At 41.0% G+C, this 26,108-nt stretch overlaps 1 protein-coding gene across 3 annotated transcripts; it reads left to right on the top strand.

The window, feature by feature from the left end:
* The first annotated feature begins 1,732 nt into the window (after positions 1-1,732).
* Positions 1,733-26,108, top strand: LOC106587321 (myocardial zonula adherens protein). 3 transcript variants are annotated; one of them, XM_082969507.1, is made up of 15 exons: positions 1,733-2,245; positions 3,248-3,328; positions 8,383-8,466; positions 14,233-14,322; positions 15,903-16,070; positions 16,280-16,372; positions 16,484-16,597; positions 17,162-17,314; positions 22,921-23,046; positions 23,554-23,682; positions 23,804-23,898; positions 23,990-24,095; positions 24,243-24,326; positions 24,643-24,704; positions 24,803-26,108. In XM_082969507.1, exons 1-15 carry the CDS (start codon positions 2,180-2,182, stop codon positions 25,242-25,244), a joined length of 1,893 nt encoding a protein of 630 aa, XP_082825633.1. In that variant the 5' UTR covers positions 1,733-2,179; the 3' UTR covers positions 25,245-26,108. The 3 variants fall into 3 exon arrangements, with proteins under 3 accessions (XP_082825633.1, XP_082825632.1, XP_045565076.2); XM_082969506.1 differs by having other exon boundaries at positions 24,598-24,704; XM_045709120.2 differs by lacking the exon at positions 8,383-8,466 and having other exon boundaries at positions 1,735-2,245; positions 24,598-24,704.

Raw genomic sequence — 26,108 nt, 5'->3', positions numbered from 1 at the left:
ATGGGATAGTGAAATATGGCATCTGAGTTTGATACATGACTGTGTTACTTTAAGAAGTGATCTGTATAGCATGAAAGGGTGGTCATACTAGGCGGCTGGTTGACTGATTGCAGAAGTAAACAAAACCATTTGTTTGTTGTGTGGTTAATGGTTAACCTAAACATGTGGAAATAACACTGATACTATTCAGAGAATTTACTTACTTTACATATTGGCGCATCTTTGTTGAAACATATGATATATTTCAGTTGAACTTTTCTATGCCTCCACTCACTGCCTTTGTATAACATGACCTGTTACGCAATTGGTTTTACTATGAGACCAAAGAAAATACCCTGAACTTTAGTTTAGTTTCTGTGTCTGTTTCTGCTGAGGGAGGACATAGAGTTGTGACCATATCAATGCCAGGAATGTGATCCCCCATTGTGACATAGATAAATGTGTTAACTACTTTATGCATTTTTCTCAAGGAAGGTACAGTAGTATATTTATCTGTATTTTCACATTCACTGCAAACTCTGGAAGGATCAGCAACCCCTCTTTGTCAAAAGCTCCTCCCATAATGATCAAATATCAACTATCACATTTTAAATGAGCAGCCTGCCATATCATCAACACATTTCACCCCAAGCCTTAAAACACGATAGAAACCTGAATATATGCAAACAGATACCTGTCCATACAACCTTACTGTAATTCAACTCACACATGATTACCCACAAACCATTCAATGTCTTTACTGCAGGCACTCAATACTGCTACAATACCAGAAGCAGTCCTGCCTAGCCTGGCTACCTACAGTATCGACCTGCCATGAGAGAGGATATAAAGTGTCTCTCTAGCCCAGTTTACACCTTGTGCTAACATGCATCCTTTGTCCTGATCTTGTCCACATTCTGATTGTGCACACATTTCTTAAGACAGTTGTAGACGATTAAAGAACACATTGTGATCTGAATGCGATCAGATCTTTCTGACCGCCTCTGGAGGTAGTCAGGGACCCATTGTATCTGGATATCAATCAAGTGTAAACAGATCTGGATGGTCAAACCATTTACCACTAGAAAGAGCCTGGCCTCGAGGGACCCCCCTTCGAGCAAGTGATGAGTCTTTTGGACGTGAACATTCTAACAGTCTAATAAATACGTTTCATATATGCTATTGCAAAAATAATCATTGGTTGTGTTTATAAAGGTCTTAGGTAACATTAGAATATGAAAGAAAATGTATTTCATATAAAACAGTTTAATGTAACTGCATACAGTAAGTACAAACGAAAAACCACTTAAACACCACAATTCAAGTGTTAAAATACACAAAAAAAACACCATCACAAAGATCATGAATTAATTATTAATTTGTTAAGGGCAGGTCTTCAACAACATTTTGAAACGTTTTTTATTTTCTTTTGAAGAACAGAATGGCATATTTTGAATTTAAATATATTACAGTACTTTGAGTGTTTTGCATACAGGGAGGCCCCAAGAAATCTGATCACAATGCGGACACATTGGATGGATAAGAGACACATTTTAAAACCATGTGTAGATCTGACAAACCTTGATCAGACAGTGATTTGATCATATTGATCAGATCACAAAACCCACAGGTTTGGGCATGGTGTAAACGGGGCTTTGTAAACGGGGCTATGTGCCATAGAGCTCCACCTGTCCATGATTGGGAGAGCCCACCCTGTGACAGCCCAACCCAGGTGGGAGGCGCAGAGCAAGAGAGTGGGTGAAATGTGGCCCGACAGGTCTGATGGGAGGCTCAGGGAAAGAGAGAGAGAGAGAGAGACGCAGTCAGCCAGGTAGAGTCAGGTGCTGTCTACAGTCTGGGCTGGGACAGTGTCATAGTTCTATACAGTAGCAGAGCAGTAGGGATTGTGTGGAGCTGGGCTGTAGTCTAGCCCCTGACTGACTGACTGGCACTCAACAGGAATACCAGGCCGTGTTCATCAACTGGAAAATTAATTCTACATAACACTGAAGAGAGAAACTTGTCAGAGTAGATCTTTCTTCCCCTCCCCTCTTGTTCATTCACTCTCTAGTCTTTCTCGCATTGGCTGGAGCTGGGGGCTGTGTGAGTTTGTACAGTAGTCTAGAAAGAGAGTGAGAGGAAGAGAGGGAGGGAGAGAGGAAAAGAGATAACAGGGGAGTGGACAGAGGCCAGGGGAGACATGCTACGCTACAGCTCACCAGGATCGGTCACCACCACCGAGGACAGTCCAGAGCAGCCCAGTGAGGTAAGGAGCCCCAGAGGGCCACTCTGTTCCAGGATAGAACCCAAACATCACTCATTCGCCTGTCAGATGAGTAGCATGGCGTGTTGGTTTGTGTAAGTCAGTGTGTTTGTAGACTATCTGGTGTTTGTTTGCTTTTGTCTCCGCTCCCCCCACTCCCCGTTCACTTTTCTCTCTCAATCTGTTTTCCTCACGTCTGGCTGCTCAAGGCTAGTTTTCGTAGCATGTCTACATCACAACTAATCATTCTCACTCTTTGAGTGTTGCCGGTATGTTGAAATTTTGCATGTGGCTCAGGGATATGTGTATCTGTTTGAGCTTGTAATGAGAGCAGAGTATCTGGGAGGCAGGGCTGTCATGTTTATTTGATCAGCCCAGAGCGCCTAGCAGACAGCGTCTTTAAACTGCCAATAAAAGCCATTCTCACAGCTAATGAAGTGACACCAAAGGATTTATAGCCAACATAAAAGCCAACATGGAGTTGGATTAATCCTTATGATGATTACAGTGTCATGTTTCACTCTCAACCAAGAGATTACTTTAGCAATTACAGTATGTTAATCAGCTCCTAGGGCACCTTGGTTCTAAAGGGATGTGTTGTACTTGTAAACAAGATAGTGCTAGCTTGAAGTGGTATAAGGCATATTGATGCTGTTACCTCATTGCAGTTAAATTTGCATCATTTTTGTTTGTGGTTTCACAGTCTATAATTATAAATACTGATGGTGACCTGTTGTATTTGGACCCCATCAGAAACATTCCACTGCTTATTGTAACAGAACAATCAGGCTCATTAGAACACAAATGTTGTGTCTCACATGCTAGATCACATTATATATGAACCAATCCATTTTTATGTCATAAAGAGTGACACTGGGGAACACAACACATTTTAGTTTTCATCCAACTATGACATTGATTACTGATGCATGAGCTTGAACTGAGTGACGTTGACATTTTCTTTTTATGTCGGTGTGTGTTTCTGTCTGTTTTTGAATCCCCCAGAGGAGGATCCGGCGACTCAGACTAACTCTTCATACAGGAGACAATGGACAGAATGAGACCAAGAAACCAACCTCAGACATAGTGAGTCTCAAAACGCACACCCAGTCAGCCACACAGCCAGTCAGCCTCACACACCCAGTCAGCGTCACATGTCTTCATCTTCACCACCCTATGGAGCCTGGATTTATCTTTTCTCTCTCTCCCCTTCCTTCATCGTCGCTTCCTCAACCTGTAGTCTGTGTGCTCTGCCTCTCTCCCTTTCCTATTCACAGCCCTCTCTATCCCTCAAACACACTCAAGTCAGGTGGGAATTGTGAAGTAGGAACCAGCTTTGATGCAGTTCTAGAAACATTCCATGGACTGTAGCGTTCGGGGCGGCAGGTAGCCTAGTGGTTAGAGTGTTGGACTAGTAACCGGAAGGTTGCAAGATTGAATCCCTGAGCTGACAAGGTAAAAATCTATTGTTCTGCCCCTGAACAAGGCAGTTAACCCACTGTTCCTAGGCCGTCATTGAAAATAAGAATGTTCTTAACTGACTTGCCTAGTGAAATAAAGGTTAAAAAGAAATGTCTACACAATACAGAGACGGGGGAAAGGTGGAACCACTGAGATTTACTGCTGCTATATTATCTGGGCTGTTGGTTATGCAATTGTATTCACACAGGGATGTGTACAGTACATACTGTAACGAGTGCACTGAGAGTCGGGAAGCAAGTTCAGGGAGTGAGTGTTTTAACAACGCACAGACATGAAAACAGAGTCAATAACACCTGAGGAAAGAACCAAGGGGAGTGACAGATATAGGGAAGATAATCAAGGAGGTGATGGAGTCCAGGTGAGTGTCATGGGGCGCAGGGGCGCAAGACGATGGTGACAGGTGTGCGGGATAATCAGCAGCCTGATGACCTAGAGGCCGGAGAGGGAGTATACGTGACACATACACAGCTGTGTCTGGTTTTCACAGTACTCTGCACAAAGTTAGGAGCTGCGTGTCCCTTTTCATCTACAGTAGAACTCTCTTCAGCATGCACAAGTCTAGCTGACAACAGGATTACACAGAACCCGCATACTGTTGTCTGTTTTCAGATGCCGTATATCATATATAATGTACACGACACATGATGGCATCATACTGTAACATTTTATTGGTCGTCTTATACAAATGTTTAGCCAATAAACTATCACTAAACAATCACGGAACTCTTTTTAATTACATGGTACCTACTTAGTACACATGGGTAGCCTACGTCATAATAAAGGCAGACATGTTGTTTGCCAGAGGTGGTTTGCCGTTTTGCTCTGTTTGTGTTGAGAAGCTGTGGTCTGGCAAAGTTACATCAGCTAGTTTGTAATGTAAGTGTTTGACAGCACACAGTGTGCTGCTTAGAATCACATTGAGGTTAGGGGAAGTATGATTCGGTCGCTCCTCCACAGAGACTGAGATAGTGACAGAAAGCAAAGAGATAGGTCCATGCTGTTCTTTGTACCTTGTACACTGTTTCTCTAACCTGCCTCACCCCTTTACCATCACAGTTCAGCTGATAGCAGCGTGACTAATGGTGTAATCTGAAGGTGTTTCCCTTCAGGAACCTGTGCATGTTTACAGCATTACTACTGATGAAAGACGACAGCCAGGTCAGGGTTGAACAATGAGCAGCACAGAGAAGAACAACGTTGGGCCCTAGTTAATTAGGACCCTGAGTTTTTCCTGGTCTAGTTATGTGGTCTGGAAATACTCAGGGCCCTGCTGATGACACTTCACATCTGTGCCAGTCGTATGAGGGCCATGCCACTCTGCCACGGCCAGCTGTGCGCTTCAGTCTGCAATGTGGTATCAGTCTGTGCTGAAGCTAGGCCTACTTAACGAGCCACCCAGCGCTAACAAGAGCAGCGCTCTGGAGCGGCCAGGACATATCGCACATTACATTAATAGTTATCCCAGCCCATTAACTTCAGAGGCCTTTACAGATTGAACATAAACAGAGGATTAGTATGTAAGGAGGCACAGTGGGAAAGGAGAGAAGGATGTTCAAAGTTTCAATGCCCTGGCTGAGGGAAGGAGCTTCTCACCCAAGATTTGACGGTACACGGCCCCATCCATCGTCCCTTTGATGCGGTGAAGTTGTCCTGTCCCCTTAGCAGAAAAACATCCCCAAAGCATAATGTTTCCACCTCCATGTTTGACGGTGGGGATGGTGTTCTTGGGGTCATAGGCAGCATTCCTCCTCCTCCAAACACGGCGAGTTAAGTTGATGCCAAAGAGCTCCATTTTGGTCTCATCTGACCACAACACTTTCACCAGTTGTCCTCTGAGTCATTCAGATGTTCATTGGCAAACTTCAGACGGGCATGTATATGTGCTTTCTTGAGCAGGGGGACCTTGCTGGCGCTGCAGGATTTCAGTCCTTCATGGCGTAGTGTGTTACCAATTGTTTTCTTGGTGACTATGGTCCCAGCTGCCTTGAGATCATTGACAAGATCCTCCCGTGTAGTTCTGGGCTGATTCTTCACCGTTCTCATGATCATTGCAACTCCACGAGGTGAGATCTTGCATGGAACCCCAGGCCAAGGGAGATTGACAGTTCTTTGTGTTTCTTCCATTTGCGAATAATCGCACCAACTGTTGTCACCTTCTCACCAAGCTGCTTGGCGATGGTCTTGTAGCCCATTCCAGCCTTGTGTAGGTCTACAAGCTTGTCACTGACATCCTTGGAGAGCTCTTTGGTCTTGGCCATGGTGGAGAGTTTGGAATCTGATTGATTGCTTCTGTGGACAGGTGTCTTTTATACAGGTAACGAGCTGAGATTAGGAGCACTCCCTTTAAGAGTGTGGTCCTAATCTCAGCTCGTTACCTGTATAAAAGACACCTGGGAGCCAGAAATCTTTCTGATTGAGAGGGGGTCAAATACTTATTTCCCTCATTAAAATGCAAATCAATTTATAACATTTTTGACATGCGGTTTTCTGGATTTTTTGTTTGTTTTTTCTGTCTCTCACTGTTCAAATAAACCTACCATTAAAAATATAAAGTAATCATTTCTTTGTCAGTGGGCAAACGTACAAAATCAGCAGGGGATCAAATACTTTTTCCCCTCACTGTAGATGTTATCTTCAGAGGAATTGAAAATATAGGTAATTATAGGTAACACTCCCATATTGTGCACATATTCTTGGTTTGTTAGTCATTTGGAAGTGAAACCTGGGTAGCAAGAGACAAAAAGACAGTGGTGTCACAAAGAGATGGCGAGAACGAAGAAAGAAAACACATATGACAAGATAGTTAAGTGAAGGAGGGAGGAAACATCTTACGTTTAAGTCAGAGATATTATGTTTCGGAAAAGGACAATGAAGAAAGTGGTGATCTACCATGAAATTAAAAAGGGCGTGTCCTGTAACCCGACACTCCGTGGGAGACAGGCTTATCAGTGACTCTGACCTGGATGTGGTGTAATGCATCTGCTCCATGTGAACTGCATGGAACTGTGGCACCGAGGTGCTAGACTGAAAGTTTACATGCCTGCAATGTAAGACCCCCACTGACACAATGGGCTTGAGTCAATGGATGGTGTTTTTGAAGTTAAGGCATTTTAATCAAATGGGTTACATTAGTAAATCTTTTAAATTCTACATGACATGTACTGTAAGTTCCACATACAGTTGAAGTCTGAAGTTTACATACACCTTAGCCAAATACATTTAAACTCAATTTTTCACAATTCATGACATTTAATCTTAATAAAAATTCCCTGTCTTAGGTCAGTTAGGATCACCACTTTATTTTAAGAATGTGAAATATCAGAACAATAGATTTATTTCAGCTTTTATTTCTTTCATCACATTCCCAGTGGGTCAGAAGTTTACATGCACTCAATGCGTATTTGGCAGCATTGCCTTGAAATTGTTTAACTTGGGTCAAATGTTTTGGGTAGCCTTCCACAAGCTTCCCACAATAAGTTGGGTGAATTTTGGCCCTTTCCTCCTGACAGAGCTGCTGTAACTGAGTCAGGCTTGTAGGCCTCCTTGCTTGCACACCAGGGGCGGAAATCCCGGGGGGGACGGGGGGGACACGACCCCCCCATCCTGGAAAAAATATGATTTGTCCCCCCAATATATCACTGAAACATAACTATGTAATTGATATAATATTAATAATACGCAATGAAAGCAATTGTGCTGATTATAGACACTTAATAGCGCGTTTTTAAGTTTCAAAAGATTGCGACCCCCCCACCCTTTGCCTCACAATGGTTTGATCCACTGCCAGTTCCTTAGCTTGCTAGGTAACAGAGAGGTCGTATCTACTGTCTGAAAGGCACTCAATGTACGTAACTGACGTGAAGTTAATCCAGTCAATCGCGCACACACACTAGCTGAATATGCAGAGCTAGCGCGCAAATATTAACTATTAAGCTAGCTAGTACCTATTCCATTTATGTGGCGTCGTCAAAGATGGAATCTTTGCTATCGTCAATTTATTCCAAGATCAGCATGCAGATGATGTAAGTTAGTGCTTCAAAGTCCCTGTGATAAGGTTAGCGATAAACTGAAATCCAAACTGAACAGAACTACACTCTCTTCTACCATTGTCTTAAATATATTTAATGGTCTCGTTGCAAAAGCTAAATTGTCGCAAGGGAACTTTTATTTATTTATTTTATTTCACCTTTATTTAACCCGGGTAGCAAAGATTATAGCAAACACCACTGAAACTGAATTGGTGCTCGCTAGCTTTGCAAATTCAGCTATTGTTGGAAGTCAGCCAATATGAAACAAACTATTAAAATTACAAAAGGTTGCAGCATATGTTGTGTAAATGGTGAACTCATACAGCTGTCAACTCTTGTCATTTTAATCCGTTTCACATTTGCTAGCTACCTTTTAGATCGAAGCCCAAATAGAATGATTGAAGATGATAGAAGCCCATCTCCTACTGTAAATAACCTACACACTGTGTGTGTAGCCAGCCAGCCAGCCAGCCAGGTAGAAAAATAAAAGACGGACATCAGAGTATTTTTCAATACACCAAAATGCATATTAAGAACCCTAGTAGCCTAATATCTCAAAGACTAGTTGATAAAATGTTCATAAGAAAGAAATGAAATTCTAATGGAAATGTTTCACAATGATGTCATTAGGCAGAGCAGGCAACAGATGGCACACAGACAGCAGAGTTGGGGACAGATATGCAGGGACAGACTGGCAGAGACAGGGAGTCTCAGGTAAGTTTGTTGAGTCTTTGTTTGGCAACATTATGAAAGGTTCTAAATTTTTTGGACTTGTAAAATAGGAACATAATTGGAAAATGCCATGGATACCCCCACTCTCAACTTAAACTGGTGACTGAACTAAGATTTGTTAAAGGCAATGGTATTGCTGTTGTGATTAGTTGTGTAGTTTTGGGTACCGGTAGTTAGGAGTACGGCAAACACCTTATTTCTTTGGTTCCTCAATATACATTTACCATATTACAATGTAGGCTATGTGTTACAGCACTACTTTTGGTGTCCCCCTCAGGAATTGCTCTTGAGAAAATGTCATGTAATTGTCCCCTCCAAAGTTGATATCAGATTTTCGCCCCTGTCGCACCGCTTTTTCAGTTCTTCCCACAAATTTTCTATGGGATTGAGGTCAAGCCTTTGTGATGGCCACTCCAATACCTTGACTTCGTTGTCCTTAAGCCATTTTACCACAACTTTGGAAGTATGCTTGTATCATTGTCCATTTGGAAGACCCATTTGCAACCAAGATTTAACTTCCTGACCTATGTCTTGAGATGTTGCTTCAATATAGCTACATAATTGTCCTGCCTCATGATGCCATCTATTTTGTGAAGTGCACCAGTCCCTCCTGCAGCAAAGCACCTCCCCCAACATGATGCCGCCACCCACATGCTTCACAGTTGGGATGGTGTTCTTCGGCTTGCAAGCATCCCCTTTTTTCCTCCAAACATAATGATGGTCATTATGGCCAAACAGTTCTATTTTTGTTTCATCAGACCAGAGGACATTTCTCCAAAAAGTATGATCTTTGTCCCCATGTGCAGTTGCAAACCGTAGTCTGGCTTTTTTATGGCGGTTTTGGAGCAGTGACTTCTTCCTTGCTGAGCGGCCTTCAGGTTATGTCGATATAGGACTCGTTTTACTGTGGATATAGATACTTTTGTACCTGTTTCCTCCAGCATCTTCACAAGGTCCTTTGCTGTTGTTCTGGGATTGATTTGCACTTTTCGCACCAAAGTACGTTCATCTCTAGGAAACAGAAGGCTTCTCTTTCATGAGCGGTATGACGCTTTTCCCATGATGTCAAGCAAAGAGGCACTGAGTTTGAAGGCAGACCTTGAAATACATCCACAGGTACACCTCCAATTGACTCAAAGGACGTCAATTAGCCTATCAGAAGCTTCTAAAGCCATGACATCATTTTCTGGAATTTTCCAAGCTGTTTAAAGGCACAGTCAACTTAGTGTATGTAAACTTCTGACCCACTGGAATTGTGATACAGTGAATTATAAGTGAAATAAATCTGTCTGTAAACGATTGTTGGAAAAACGACTTATGTCATGCACAAAGTAGATGTCCTAACCGACTTGCCAGAACTACAGTTTTTTAACAAGAAATTTGTGGAGTGGTTGAAAAACAGTTCTAATGACTCCAACCTAAGTGTATGTAAACTTCCAACTTCAACTGTACATGTCCTAAGGAAAGGAAAAAAGCTCAGGGCACAAAGCAGTGTTACAGAGGTATATAGCACAGTGGAGTCTTTCATTATTCAAGCAATTTTGATACACAGCCAAGCTTAGATAGCGTTATGTCAATTAAAGTAGTGAATAGTACACTCTTTGAAAAAAAGGTGCTATCTAGAACGTTAAATTATTATTTAGCTGTCCCAATAGGAGAACCCTTTGAAGAACCCTTTTTGGTTCCAGGTAGAATCCTTTTGGTTCCTGGTAGAACCCTTTTGGGTTCCATGTAAAACCCTTTCCACAGAGGGTTCTGTATGGAACCCAAGAGTTCTACCTGGAAACAAAAAGGGTTCATCCTGTGGGGACAGCCGAAGAACCCTTTTGGAACAATTTTTTTCTAAGAGTGTAGAAGCAAATATTGCCCATTGCTTTCGATTTTGAGTTCTTCAGACTAGGCCTCTCTCATCTGGTTTTCCATTAATACATAACACTGTCAGTTCAGTAAGGGTCAAATTCCTTTGGCAGGACATTAAAACAATTTTCACAGCCCCTTATCTGACTGGATAGAAGAAGAAAAATCTGTTTCTGTTGCAGCTTCAGCTTCAAAGAATCCAGGACAAAACTGGAATAAATGCTCCCTGGAATACATGCTGAAACACCTATATTGTAATATTTAAAACGCAATAGAGGCTGACATATTGAGTTCTTTCAGAGGGTGTGTACAGCACTGGCCATAAAACATAATGCCGGCCATTCTTCTCTCCCATCTGTTGGAATTCACATTGCCTATTTGGAGCCCCTCATAATTTCTCGTCAGCCTGCTCTCTCTGTGGATTATCTGGTGTGGAAATGTGAAGCAACGTCCAGCTCAGGAGGCCATGAAACAACAGTGGCGTCATTGTTCCCCATCTCTTATCTCTGCTGGATGTGCGAAGGACACATTCTCTCTCTGGCTTGATGGGCTGCAGAGTAGATGTCTTGGCTGAAGTTCCTCTGAGCTAATATTTATTTGGGATGGAAGCTCCTATTTTCTCTTCTTAGAAACAGGAGCTTTTTATACAGTACCAGTAAAAAGTTTGGACACACCTACTCATTCCAGGGTTTTTCTTTATTTGTACTATTTTCTACATTGTAATAACACCTATGGAATCATGTAGTAACCAAAAAAGTGTTAAACGAATCAAAATATATTTGAGATTTGAGATTCTTCAAAGTAGCCAACCGTTTCCTTGATGACAGCTTTGCACACTCTTGGCATTCTCTCAACCAGCTTCATGAGGTAGTCAACTGCATTTCAATTAACAGGTGTGCCTTCTTAAAAGTTAATTTGTGGAATTTCTTTCCTTCTTAATGCATTTGAGCCAATCAGTTGTGTTGTGACAAGGTAGGGGTGGTATACAGAAGATAGCCCTATTTGGTAAAAGACCAAGTCCATATTATGGCAAGAACAGCTCAAATAAGCAAAGAGAAACGAAAGTCTGTCATTACTTTAAGACATGAAGGTCAGTCAATCCGGAACATTTCAAGAACTTTGAACGTTTCTTCAAGTGCAGTGGCAAAAACAATCAAGCGCTATGATGAAACTGGCTCTCATGAGGACCGCCAAAGGAAATGAAGACCCAGAGTTACCGCTGCTGCAGATGTTAAGTTCATTAGAGTTAACTGAACCTCAGATTGCAACCCAAATAAATGCTTCACAGAGTTTAAGTAACAGACACATCTCAACATCAACTGTTCAGACGAGACTGCGTGAATCAGGCCTTCATGGTTGAATTGCTGCAAAGAAACCATTACTAAAGGTGAACGGATGATCTCCGCATGTGTGGTTCCCACCGTGAAGCATGGAGGAGGAGGTGTGATGGTGTGGGGCTGCTTTGCTGGTGACACTGACAGTGATTTATTTAGAATTCAAGGCTCACTTAACTTTTGAGGCTAGTAGGATGCTAGCGTCCCACCCACCGTGCACACTATTCAACAGCCAGTGAAAAATCAGAGCGCCAATTTCGAAAACAACAAAATGTCATAATTCAAATTTCTCAAACATACAACTATTTTACACCATTTTATAGATAAACATCTCCTTAATCCAACCATGTTGTCCGATTTCAAAAAGGCTTTATGGCGAAAGCATAAAGTTAGATTATGTTAGGACAGTACATAGACAAAAAATTACACACAGCCATTTTCAATGCAAGGACAAGTGTCACCAAAAGCAGAAAACCAGCTACAATTATGCACTAACCTTTGACAATCTTCATCAGATGACACTCCTAGGACATTATGTTAGACAATACATGCGTTCATATTTATATCCAAAAACAGCATTTTACATTGGCGCGTGACGTTAAGAAAATGTATTTCCCCCAAAACTGCAGGTGAATCAGCAAAACAATTTACAAAAATACTCATTATAAACGTTGATAAAATATTAAACTGTTATTCAAAGAATTATAGATTAACATCTCCTGAATGCAACTGCATTGACAGATTTCAAAATAACTATACTGGGAAAGCACACTTTGCAATAATCTGAGTACAGCGCTCAGAAAAATACATCAGGCAATTACAGATACCCGCCATTTTGGAGTCATCTAAATGCATAAATAGCATTAGAAATATTCCCTTACCTTTAATAATCTTCATCAGAAGGCACTTCCAGGAATCCCAGGTCCAAAATAAATGTTGTTTTGTTCGATAGAGTTCATAATTTATGTCCAAATAACTCCATGTTGTTTGCCCGTTCAGTAAGCTACTCAAAATGTAGGACGCGCGATGAAAATGTCACGACGAAAAGTTAAAAAAATATATATTTACGTTTGTTCAAACATGTCAAACGTTGTATAGCATCTATCTTTAGGGCCATTTTAATGTGAAACTTCAGTAATATTCCAACCTGACCATTCCAGTGTCTTGAAAAACGTTTTGGAACACAGCTACCTCTCACGTGAAGGCGCACCAATGAACTGATGTCCTTCCCTCGGTCACCAAATTCCCAGCCTTCTTGTTCAGTCTCTGTTCATCATAGACACCTCAAACAACTTTCTAAAAACTGTTTGACATCTAGTGGAATCCTTAGGAAGTGCAAAATCAACCCTAACTCACTGTGTGTTCGATTGGCAATGACTTGAAAAAACTACAGGCACCAGATTTTCATTTCCTGGTTGTATTTTTCTCAGGTTTTTGCCTGCCATATGAGTTCTGTTATACTCAGTTTTAGAAACTTCAGAGTGTTTTCTATCCAAATCTACTAATAATATGCATATTCTAGTTTCTGGGCCAGAGTAGTAACCTGTTTAAATTGGGTATGTTTTTCTTCCGGCTGTGAAAATACTGCCCCCTAGCCCAGACAGGTTAACCAGCGATATGCCATCCCATCTGGTTTGCGCTTAGTGGGACTATCATTTGTTTTTCAACAGGACAATGACCCCAAACACACCTCCAGGCTGTATAAGGGCTATTTGACCAAGAAGGAGAGTGATGGAGTGCTGCATCAGATGACCTGTCCTTCACAATCACCCGACCTCAACCCAATTGAGATGGTTTGGGATGAGTTGGACCGCAGAGTGAAGGAAAAGCAGCCAACAAGTGCTCAGCATATGTGGGAACTCCTTCAAGACTGTTCGAAAAATATTCCTCATGAAGCTGGTTGAGAGAATACCAAGAGTGTGCAAAGCTGTCATCAAGGCAAAGGGTGGATACTTTGAAAATCAAAAATATATTGTTTAACACTTTTTTGGTTACTACATGATTCCATATGTGTTATTTCATAGTTTTGATATCTTCACTATTATTTTACAATGTAGAAAATTGTAAAAATAAAGAAAAACCCTTGAATGAGTAAGCGTGTCCAAACTTTTGATTGGTACTGTATATCAATTACCATCCTGTGTTGTTGATGTCTGTCAGTAAGTGCAGAAACTAGGCTTCTCCTAGCTCTTTCCCCACAAAGCATTGCGGTAGTCCAAACCATTCTTTAAAAAAAAATGTATGGGTTAAGACTAAGATGTGGTTTAGAAATGAGTATAATGACTATTCCCAGTGATCAAAACTACAGTAGACTATGTTCAACGAAGATGGTAATCTGTCATCAACAGTTTGATGAGAACAGGTACATGATCCATGCATTTAATCTCTACCCTTAGCCCATATCATTATCTGAAAGAGGGGAATGCATTGTGTACATTGAAGCATATCATTTGCAAACAGAATATTACAAGCATTCAGTAATAATCAGATTACGGGGTTGTGAAATATCTCCAGACATTGTGAACACACAGTTCATTTGTTTCTTTTGTCTTCTCAGCAAGAGGAGAGGGTTGTCAACGGAACATGGAAGAAGAAGAACACACTCATCCAGCGAGAGAGGCCAGCTGGCAGTGAGTTACCTGTACAGGTAAACTACCACAACCACAACATAAAAAGCTATCATGGTTTCCTACATAGAGGCTTTTGAAAGGGAAAGTTACAGAATGTTATGGTGAGAATATGGGAAGTAACTTCCTGAATTTGTGGTCAACTCTGCTATTGGCGTGTGAAACACAAATATGCAAGCTATGCACTGTATATAAACAAGAACATTTAGAACCTTTTGTACTATCCTTGATATAACCTATCCTCAGATAATTCCAAGTATTGATTTCTGTGTATGTTAAACAAATGTTGTCGATGTGTAGTATTGGGTACAACCCTCTGCCTCTGGTAGAAACAGAGGTCATATGGACCTGTGTGCACAACCTGGTCTCAGAGCATTTTGTATTATTCTGTACGTGAATTTCAGTCTCTCAATTTTTGTATGATATGTTGTGTTTCGTATGGTATGTATTAATTTGGGGATATCCATCACCCACTTCAAATTACAATTTATATTATATGTTACGAATTTTCAAAACCTACAATATGTTAGGAATTTACTAAATGTATGATATGTTACGAATTCTAGCTAGGTGGCTAACGTTACCTAGCTAGCTAATGTTAGTTAGGCTGGGGTTAGGGTTGGGGTTAGGGTTAAGTTTAGGAGTTAGGTTAAAGGGTTAAGGTTAGGGTTATAGGAATGATTAGCTGAAAGGGTTAAGGTTAAGGTTAGGGTTAGTGGAAGGGTTAGCTAAAAGAGCTAAAGGGAAGGGTTAGCCAACATGCTAAGTAGTTGCAAAGTAGCTAAAAAGTAGTAAGTAGTTGAAAGGTTGCTAATTAGCTAAAATGCTAAAGTTGTCCGTAATGAGATTTGAACTCGCAATCTTTGGATTGCTCGACATTCGCGTTAGACGCCCACCCACAATACTTTTGTTTTTGCCTTAAGTAACTATCTGACTTATGTAACCATACCAAACGTAACATATCATACGACTTTGAGTGTCCCGAATTTATCGTCAAAGGCAAACAGAATCACCTTCCATGGTTTATACTGGAGTCTGTGGCATAGTAGGGCAGGCCATTGTTTTGGCTCCACTATTGTTGAATAATGTAGGGTAGATAACGGACTCAAATGTGGGCTGGCTGCCTGTCTGATCATAACAATGGAAACATATTGCTTCTTCACACAGTAAGACTTATTTATTGTGAAATTGATAAGATACTGTATCTGTGTCACCCCGTGGATTCCTCTCATACTGTATGTTACTGTAAGATAACATAAAGGTGCTAGAGCCACTTCCTGATACTGCTGAGCTACAAAGGACCTGTGTCAGTGTGCACCTGTGCTCCTTGAGAGCCCTGTTGGAGAGGAACAATAGCAGGGAGACAGCAGGAGCTCATGTACTGGGTTGCAGAAACATGACACCCTCACTACACCCTGTTTCCATCCCTGCTTCCCAACCTCCAGATTCAAGTGCTCAGCAGCAATGCTCGAAATACCTGGGCATGCGCACATATGCAAAAGTACAAACACTCAGATAGAGGCGAACACACACACATCTACAGGCTGGTAGAAAGTCTGCCTAGATAGAAACCTGACCGGGTTGATCCTGTCTCCCTCAGCACCTCAGAGCAGCGACCAATGGGGAGCTAGAGACGTCGCTGCAGCGGCAGCACGGGCCCAAGGTGTACGGTGTGTTGCAGGGGACAGGCTCGGATAGACAGCAGGAGGTGATGGCGTGCGAGTTGTCTGTCAATCAGCTGAGGGATGAGATGAGGTACATCAAGGAGGTGAGTGGAGATTGAGAAGATAACGATGAAGCTGATCCAAGTTAAGGAGTGTAAACAGAGCAGAGACCTATAGTACAGTACACCTGACAGGCCTGCAGGGTATCCAAGAGCTAACACCAGGATTCTGTAACATGGACAATATTATAGATTTGCTAATTAAGCAATAAGGATGGATTACTTCAATCGTGTGTTATCTCTGTGCTGCACAGGTGCGAGATTCCCTGGAGAAGGTCAGAGAGCGGATGTACGGCCAGTTTGGAGGAATGCAACATTCGATGCAGAAACTATCACAAGACATCAGGGTAAGACAATACACCAAGACACACATGACTAATAAGACAGCTAACAGCTTCTTATAAACACAAAATGGATACAAAATCTGAGAATTGGGTGTGCCATGTGTGTCTCTCCAGACTGCCAACTCCCAGAGGAAGACTCTGGAGAAAGAGGTGAGGGTTCGGACTGCAGCCATGGACAGCTTCGACCAGATGAACAGCTCCCTCATATCTTCCAACATCGACCTCCAGGTACAGGATCAACAACACTGTCAAACAGGCCTGTCACTGTCTCGTCACGGCCATCCCACTGGGCACCTACGTCAGTTCAATGTCTAGTTTTGATTTACATTTGTGAATTCAATGTGAAATCAACCAAAAATGTCACCCTGTGATTGGATTTAAGTTAAAAGTTGGGTGAAAAAAAGATGAAATTCCCGTACGTTGATGGCTTTTTGCAAATCCAATCAGTTTTCCACTTTGATTCAACATCATCACATATAATTTTTGGGTTGAAATCACGTGGAAACAACATTGATTGAACCAGTTTTTGCCCAGTGGGATGTCTCATAACCCCCCCATGGAAAGTCTTAATCCTCTTAAACAGAGATGTGCAGCACTATACTTCTTTCTTCTACTGATCTGTGGAGAGTGAAGGATATCCTGTCTGGTTCATTATACATGTTTGTTTTATAAAGTAGCTCGAAGCTGTTAATCTTAGTTTCAGTGTATGAGTCAATCTTTCTGCTCATGATTGCTGCATGCAATAATGCCCATGGTTGGTATGAGGAATTAAAGAACTAGCTTCCTTTGCAGAAATCTCTACTAGAGAGCTGTCACAATCGTGTGGACTCCCGGGATGAGATGAAGAGCCTGAGAAGCTCCTTTCAGCAGGCCGAGGAGAGGCTGAAGGAGAGGGAGAAGCAGCTGGAACTTGCCCAAGCTGAGAACCACACACTCAAACTGAAGGTAGAGTACTACTATAAACACAGCACACCAGCACCACACAGTGGATGGCACAGTCCTGCTAAGCGTTTGCTTTTTGTTTGTGGGGCACAGTTTACTCTAGTCATTAGTGATCACAGGATACATCATCCTCACCCTGAACGAATGCCATGAAGTAGCAACGGTCATCACAATTGTTAAAAGGTTATAAAAACAATTCCAATAAATGCAAAAGTTGGACACTGGATGAAGATACTCAAAACTTTTTGAATTTTTAAAATCAATTCGATGGATGGTTTAGTCTAGTGGTTAGGATTCAGTGCTCTTACCGCAACAGCCTGGGTTCAATTCCTGGTCAGGGAACACACTATTTGGCTCCTGAGTGGCACAGCGGTCTAAGGCACTGCATCTCAGTGCAGGAGGCGTCACTACAGTCCCTGGTTTGATTCCAGGCTGTATCTCATCTGGCCGTGATTGGGAGTCCCATAGGGCGGCGCACAATTGGTCCAGCGTCGTCCGAGTAGGCCGTCATTGTAAATGAGAATTTGTTCTTAACTGACTTGCCTAGTTAAATAAAAAATTAAATAAAAAAAAAACACAAATAATGAATGTTCAGGGATTTTGGTGGGAATTCAGGTATTACATTTGTCAGATTTGCAGTTATATATATACATTTTCTAATGGTATCAGTTTTTTGTGTGTGCTAAATAAAGACAATTATATGGGCTTCATTTGTGTAAATACACTGTGTGTATTTGCATATATAAATGTACTTATTAACTGGGTGGTTCGAGCCCTGAATGGTGATTGGCTGACAGCCGTGGTATATCAGACCATATATGATATATATATATATATATATATATATATCCCACCATAACAAAATAAACATATTAATAAAAGCAATCCCATTAAACTACATAGAGGTCCTCAATCAATAATTTAAACTGCCTGAGTGGCACCAGCACATGTAACTGCAGTGAACTCTGCAGACTGTTCCACAAATTAGGGGCAAAAAAACAAAATGCAGATTTTACCAAATCTGTGGAGACTGAAGAAATCTCTACTGTTATCCATTCCTGAGAACGGGTTTGGTAAGTTATGATACTTAACTTAATTAATGAAGTTACATATGAAGGGAGTTTCTGTAATATTGCTTTGTAAATAAATACGAGAATGCAGCTCTCTTCTTACAGACGGAGAGGTCCATCCCACATTTTTATAGACTACAATGATGACTCCTAAAATTGTCTCCTGTGATAAAATCTATTGCGGAATGGTAGACTGCATCCAAGGGTTTCAAAACAGAGGTTGCTGCATGCGAGCAATTTTATTTTACCTTTATTTAACTAGGCAAGTCAGTTAAGAACAAATTCTTATTTTCAATGATGGCCTAGGAACATGGGTTAACTGCCTTGTTCAGGGGCAGAATGACAGATTTGTACCTTGTCAGCTCGGGGATTCGAACTTGCAACCTTGCAACCACTAGGCTATGCTGCTATGCTGCCACCCTCAATACTGAGGCATGATTTATTTCAATGTAAAAAAACTATCTTGGATCTTAGCTTCTTAGTCAGATTTTCTATATGCGTTACGAAGGACAACTTGTCATCAATCCAGACACCCAGGTACTTATATTGAGAAACAAGCTCAATTTGGGCCTCATTTGTAGCGCAAATATGCAAGTCCTCAGGGTCAACATTTTGTGACCTAGAGAACAGCATGAGCTTGGTTTTACTTGTATTTAACACTAATTTAAGATCTGTAAGTGATTTCTGAATTGAATCATTGCCATGCTGAAGTTCACGAATGGCTTGCTGCACCGAGGTGGCACAGGAATACAAAACTGTGTCATCTGCATAGAGATGAATGTTACAAGTATTAACAGTGTGTCATTAATATACAAGGTGAACAATAATGGACCCAAAATCAAACCCTGAGGAACACCTTTTTGAATCTCAAGAAATTCAGAATTAACCCCATCTGTCAAGCTGGCCTGAGTTCTGTCGCTAAGATAATTCTGAAACCATAAACAGGCTGTATATCCCAGGCCTATTCTTGATAACTTCTTCCGCAAAACAGAATGACCAACAGTGTTGAATGCCTTTGACAGGTCAATAAACAAGGCAGCACAGCTATTTTTAGCATCCAAGGCATTGACAAGATCATTAACAACTAGTGTGGCTGCTGTGGTAGTACCATGCCAGCCCTAAACCCTGATTGGTTTATATTAAAAATACAATTATCACATAAAAAGGAACGAAGTTGTACATTAACCAAGGATTCAAGAATCTTTGCTAAACAAGGCAGTTTTGAATCCCCACCCTTATGGAGTGGCAGCACATATGCGGATTTCCATGCTTTTGGAATACTTCCTGATAACAATGTTAAATAAAACATGTGGGCTACTGAGCCAGAAATAAAGGGAGATGCACACTTAAGCAGACCAGGCTCCAAATGATTAGCCACTGTGGATTTTTGTTGTTGTATAATGTTAGCATAGCATCCAGGACTTCTTTATCAGTGAATTTCTGAAAAGAAAACTCCTGACCAGCATTTTCTGTATCAGTCAATAGATTTTCCCCATCAACATCCAAACTACTCTTTTCAAGAGCTGGTTTTGAAATGCATTTAAATATATAGTCTGCAGAGATAAATGGTGATTAAATGCATTAATGATATAAATGTTGTCAGTAATAGGGCCAGAATCTAAATTAATTTATTGGAGGACTTATTAGCTTTCCAAAATGTAGCTGGGTTCCCTGTGCATTCAGATACTGTATTAACATAATAATCAGCTTTGGTTTTTTTTTAAACTAGTTTTACACACAATTTCTCAATCCGCTGAAAGACTGCCAGTCTGGGCCGAGTCTGTGAATCTAGTTTTGGCCCAGGCAGCGTCTCTGTTGTGTATGACTTCAGATAGCTCTGGACTGAACCAGGGGCAAGACCAATTTTTAATTCTCCGTTTTTTAAAGGAAGCATGTTTCTCTACAATTCGATTGAAAACATTTCAGAAGTGGCGTTGTTGAATACTCGTATATGATTGGCTTGAAGGGCATTATAGAACGTGCATTATATTCGGATAACGCATAGTATATCACCGTGGTAAAATTCAATGGCTATAGTTCATTCTTACATGTTCTATGTTTGAGCTGGTTTTGATGGTTTGGTTAGCTAAACCAAAGATTTGTATAACGTATCTTATTGTTATATCTGGGTCTAAACGAACACGTTTGTTTTGTTTGATTACCAAGGCAACTACTGTAGCTATCGAGTAAACGTGCTAGCTACAGTGGATGTTGAACACATTTCTAGCGGCAAATGAGTTACGTATACAAGGGATAATCAATTTGGGGCTCTATGCATTCTCTGGAAAATAATGCATAATGCAACATTAAAATGAATGAAATGAAAATCAAATGTATGAAATGTATGTATTCACTACTGTAAGTCGCTCTGGATAAGAGCGTCTGCTAAATGACTAAAATGTAAATGTAAAAATGTAACTCTGTGGGAGGTCCTAGAGTGGTGGAACACACCTTCCACTTCTTTCATTATTTTCCATAGAACACATCGCCCCTTGTTGATTATTCCCTTGCATAGGGGGATGGAACAGGGCTGCAACCACCAAAAACTTGCTCTGTCTAGGTCTACCTGCAGTTACCTGCGCTGTCTAGACTGCCTAATTAATGACTGTTATTGTCACGTTCTGCTGCATAATTCAACAAGTGTGTCAATAGCCTCGAATTAAAAATCCATACGCGTTCCTTGTTTGCGATATCAGACATATCACTATAATCCGAGTGTTCATTTAAAAAAATTGCTTTCATTTCAGCGCATCTAACTGTATTAAATTAATACTTTTTCCAATTCCACAAAAAATGAACAGCCATCAAAATAAAGTTATCTTTCTTCTCTTTCTTTTGATGTAAAGTACAGAGGATGCGTTAAAATCCACGACAAAGCTTGAATGCAGCTGCATGGTCATCCTGTCGTCTGCATTGGCCATGTAGCATTTAGGGTGATACGGATTCTGCAGCAGTCAGGCCATTCATACTTCTTGCGCTTCACAGAGCAGCGCAGAGCTGTTGTGAAGGAAGTTGTCAAGGAAGTGAGTTTGTGTTTATACAGGACCTCCCGCCCTCACCTACCGTCAACCAATCATGTCAATGCGGACTCCGAGCCATAGACCCCTTTCTGTTTTTGCGAACATTGCCGCACGAGGACGATGCGCGCAACTTGAACAAGAGGGAGTTCTTATAGAACGCCAACAAAAAAAGCCTATATTTACATGTTGCTAATGAGTGCATTTCACACTACCTTTGGATTATAATTGGATTTTAAAGCTCGTATGTATGTCCTGCTTAATGTAATGTTTGTGTCATCATCGCAAATCAACTGCATTATACTTAAAACACTTTTTGGCTAGCTCTTTGGCTAGCTTTTGCTACAGCATATAAAGTATTGTAATGACCGTTACAGTATCATTCCAGCTAACAACTGCCGCATCCAAAATAGTTATTTTGAAAAGATCAAAACCAAATATAATCTTAGCGTCTGCTCAAGTAAGAATCAAAACATAACTGTAAGCGTATGAAAACCCCCAACAGTTATTTTGTTTAGAATTAATACATATCTAAATCTAGGCTATGTTGAATGGGCGCAGATGGTGATGGCTTTCTTACTGCCGCCAAGAGTCGCGTGACGTCCGTGTGTAGTATCCTGGCCAAACCCTCCCCTAACCCAGACGACTCCGACCTTGGGACTCCCAATCACGACAGGTTGTGATACAGCCCAGGGTTGAACCAGGGTCTGTAGTTACACCTCTAGCACTGCGATGCAGTGCCTTAGACTGCTGTGCCACTCGGGAGCATTGCGTCTATAAGGAGCCCTCGGCATTCTATGGAAACATGTGTAGAACTGCATTATATTTGTTGTAAAATTGCAAAATCTCTCCGACCCTATAGCAAAATGTGAAAAACTGCAGTAAACTTGCTTAAAAACGGCAACATTTTCTGTACGCCCCATTGCAAAATGTGTAGAATTGCATGAAATTAACTCTAAAACGTAAAAATGTTCTCTCCACTGTCAAGAGGGGGGCTGCTAAAATGTTTTGCTTGCAATGTGGTGGGAGGCAGTGTATGCACATGTGGGTATGCGGCCCCTTATAATGAGTTTAGATTTTTTGTGGCCACACCCCCATCAAAGGTGACCATCCCTGCATTATATGATTGATATCTCTCTGTGGCTTACTCCGTTCTTTTCATTTACCTCTCTACTTCAGTCTCAGAATGCTCTGCTTGATTTCACACACTTCAGGTTCTGGTTATTTCATTCAATGTTCGATTGTGACTCCCCTGATCCTTTGACTGATTGGCCTTCTCTGACCTGCTTTGTCCTCTCTGACCACTGAACTTCAATTCTGTGATGATGAATGACAGGTCATTGACATACAGTTCAAGCTCAAAGAACCAGTCCTCCAGATTTGAACTATTAACATTCATGCTGGACTCACTAGAAAAATACAGAAACAACAGACATTTCTACATGAATTTTCTTTAGCAGGTTTTTGAATCGTCACATTGTTGTATGAAATTGACCGATAGATGTGTGCTTGTATTGTCCAGGTGGAGTCGTCTCAGGAGGCCAACAGCCATGCAGTGCAGGAGGTGACAGCGAGGCTACAGAGACAGTATGAGGAGAGGCTTCAGGAGGAGCAGAGGAAACACAGAGAGGAGATAGAGAAGCTACAGGTACTGCTGAGTCTCCTTCTGATATCACTTCGCGCAAGCCACTGCCTGAAGAGAAAGGGCGGTGATCGATTAATCATGCGAAAACCAAGGCCGGTGATGTTTTCACCATCTTACATATTAATGAAAAGTGTATATGTAAACCACAGAAGGCTGCTGATGGGGGAACAGCTCATAATTATGTCCTTAATGGAGCAAATGGAAGGGAAACCATGTGTTTGATACCATTCCACTGATTCCGCTCCAGCCATTACCATGATCCCGTTCTCTCCAATTAAGGTGCCACCAACCTCATGTGATGTAAACAGTATGAAAGGTTTCAGTTTCACTCTGCTCATACAAGTGGTAGGAGTCTCCCTCTAGTGGTACAAGTAACTCACTATGGTACTGTTAAATGTAGAGTAGCCTAATTTCCAAGTGTTGATATGATAATGAGCCCAGATTAAATTGTATGTTCTCTGCCTTAAAGCTTTTAATATATTTTGTTTAACATCAATGTTTTTCAACTAGGCCCAAATTGACGAGTATATTAGGCGATTAGAGGAGGCAGAGAAGAATGCTAAGATTGCGGAGGCCAAGATCGCTGAAAGGGACCAGAGGATCAGTGAGGTGGAGCGCCTGCTGGACTGTATGGGACAGGTAAGACCCAGAATAACGCATGCAATAATGCATGCAACATTATCTTTATATCTATAGAATTTAGGTGTAATATGTCAAGTCCTTTGGGCAAGAATACTATAATAATATGTCTTTTTTTCAGGAAAAGGGCCATCTTCAGAAGAAACTGCAGGAATGTGAACAGCGTCTACGCTTGATGGAGGTGACATACAAAACAGATGCAACTGTAGCAAAGAGGTACAAATGCCAAAACAAAAATGGCATTTTATATGTTCCATCCCATTGAAATTATATCCTGAAGTGATAACACTATAATTCATTATTACAGTTCTCAAAAGTTGGAAGAGGAGGCAGGGGAGCTCCGTGAGAGAATCAAACACCTGAATGACATGGTGTTCTGTCAGCAGAGGAAGGTCAAAGGCATGATAGAGGAGGTGAATGACTAAGAAATGTCTCACTCTCTCTTACTCTCTCTCTCTCTCTCTCTGTCTCACTGTCAATGGAAACATGAGTACACTGACATATGAATGTTATACTGATATGCAAAGTTTGTTTCTTTTTTTCATCTTCAAAATGTAAAGGTTGAATCATTACGAGCTAAAGTGGCACAGAAGGACATGTTCATCTCAGAGCTTCTGGACAGAATTGCTATTGTGGAGTGTGAGGTAAGACTGGACTGCGACCACACTATGTACTGTCCACTTCCCGAACATTATGAATGTTGGTGTGGTTTTCAAAACTTTAACTTTATGGATGCATTCATGTCCAGCGTTCTCCTACGTTTTGGATCGTCAATCTGTGTGTTGTGCTTTGACATTACTCTACCTCTAAATTCAGTGTTGCACCTTTTGTGACATCATCTGTCTCTGTCTGGTCCACTTGAATTACATCACTTCCACCTCATTTGCATGATCTGACTTTGTTCCTTCCTCCTAGAATAATGAGTTAGAAGACAAGCTGAAGTATTTTATGTCTGTACAGAGTGCGCCAAGGGAAGTTGTGCAAACCAGAGAGATAGGAGTGGGCTGTGATCTGCTCCCCAGGTATGAACCACTGGTTCTACTATACACGTGGCTTCATTTCCTGTAGTTGGATTTCTCTTTTAAGTTTTTCATTCTGTTTTCTCATTTTACTTCCACAGACCTGAAATACAAGGGTATGAGATTGAAACTAATGTCCAACCTCCAGCAGCACATTACCAACCCAGACAAACCCCAATCCATCCCTCTTCTACAGAATACCTAGGACAGTCTAGGACATTCAGATCAGGTCTACCGCCACCCAGCAGACTGGAGTCTAGTTTACTGAGGTACACTCCTCCTGAGTACAGCAGGTATCTGTCAACCAACTCCTCAAGATCCTTTGGAACACTAACCAGTCCAACGCTGTCTACGTCTGGCCCTCTAAGCCCTGATCAGTCCAGTACAGAAGAGTCTGCCTCAGTTCCAATCACAGATAAAGCCTCAAGTCCAGAGACGGACATTTCAGCCCCATCCTGTTCTCGAGCAAGATCAAGCCCATCCAAAATCTACACACCTTTCATGAAACTTATGGAGATAACAGCAAAGATTAACATTGAGTAATCACATGAAGAAATACTTTTTATGAAAGCTATTCAGTATACTGTATAAGGGAATATGTTGCATATTGTGTAAATAGTCTACTGTTCTGTAAATAATACTTTAAAGTATTCAATTATGTTTGGTTTGGTTTACAGTGAATGTTCTTGTATGGTTTATGGAATTCTGAATTCACTATCATGTATAAAGGTTTATATTTATACTGTATCTTTTTCTAACATTTTTAGTTTGCTCTCTATAAATGAGATGCAATATTATTTTATTATTAGTCAAATTATGTACAAATATGTACAATTTAGATACGTTGTGCCTTTATTAACAGCTTAATCACTGATACTCCACAACGGTGATGATAATCGTTTGTTTTTTTATCTATTGGATAATATTTAACTATATCTGAAAAAACTGAAGAACTGTATTTCTACTGACTGCCATCCCTGAGCCACTAGTATAAGTAATTTGTCTACACTGCCAGGACTGTGTATATGAGAAGTTATGATAAGCATGATGTGCCTTTCTTGAATGATACACATCCAGTGCATACTAATGAAATCAGTGTATGTTTTATTATTATTATTATTTGACCCTGCTGGTCATCTATGAACATTTGAACATCATGACCATGTTCTGTTATAATCTCCACCCGGCACAGCCAGAAGAGGACTGGCCACCCCTCATAGCCTGGTTCCTCTCTAGGTTTCTTCCTAGGTTCTGGCCTTTCTAGGGAGCTTTTCCTAGCCACCGTGCTTCTACACCTGCATTGCTTGCTGTTTGGGGTTCTAGGCTGGGTTTCTGTACAGAACTTTGTGACATCAGCTGATGTGAGAAGGGCTTTATAAATACATTTGATTGGTTTGATTTTGAAAA

This window comes from Salmo salar, chromosome 26 (genome assembly GCF_965601325.2).
Source record: "Salmo salar chromosome 26, fSalSal1, whole genome shotgun sequence".
NCBI classification, from domain to species: Eukaryota; Metazoa; Chordata; class Actinopteri; order Salmoniformes; family Salmonidae; genus Salmo; species Salmo salar.
The sequence above is the reverse complement of the archived record's forward strand: the minus strand, read 5'-3'. Positions and strand labels throughout refer to the sequence as shown.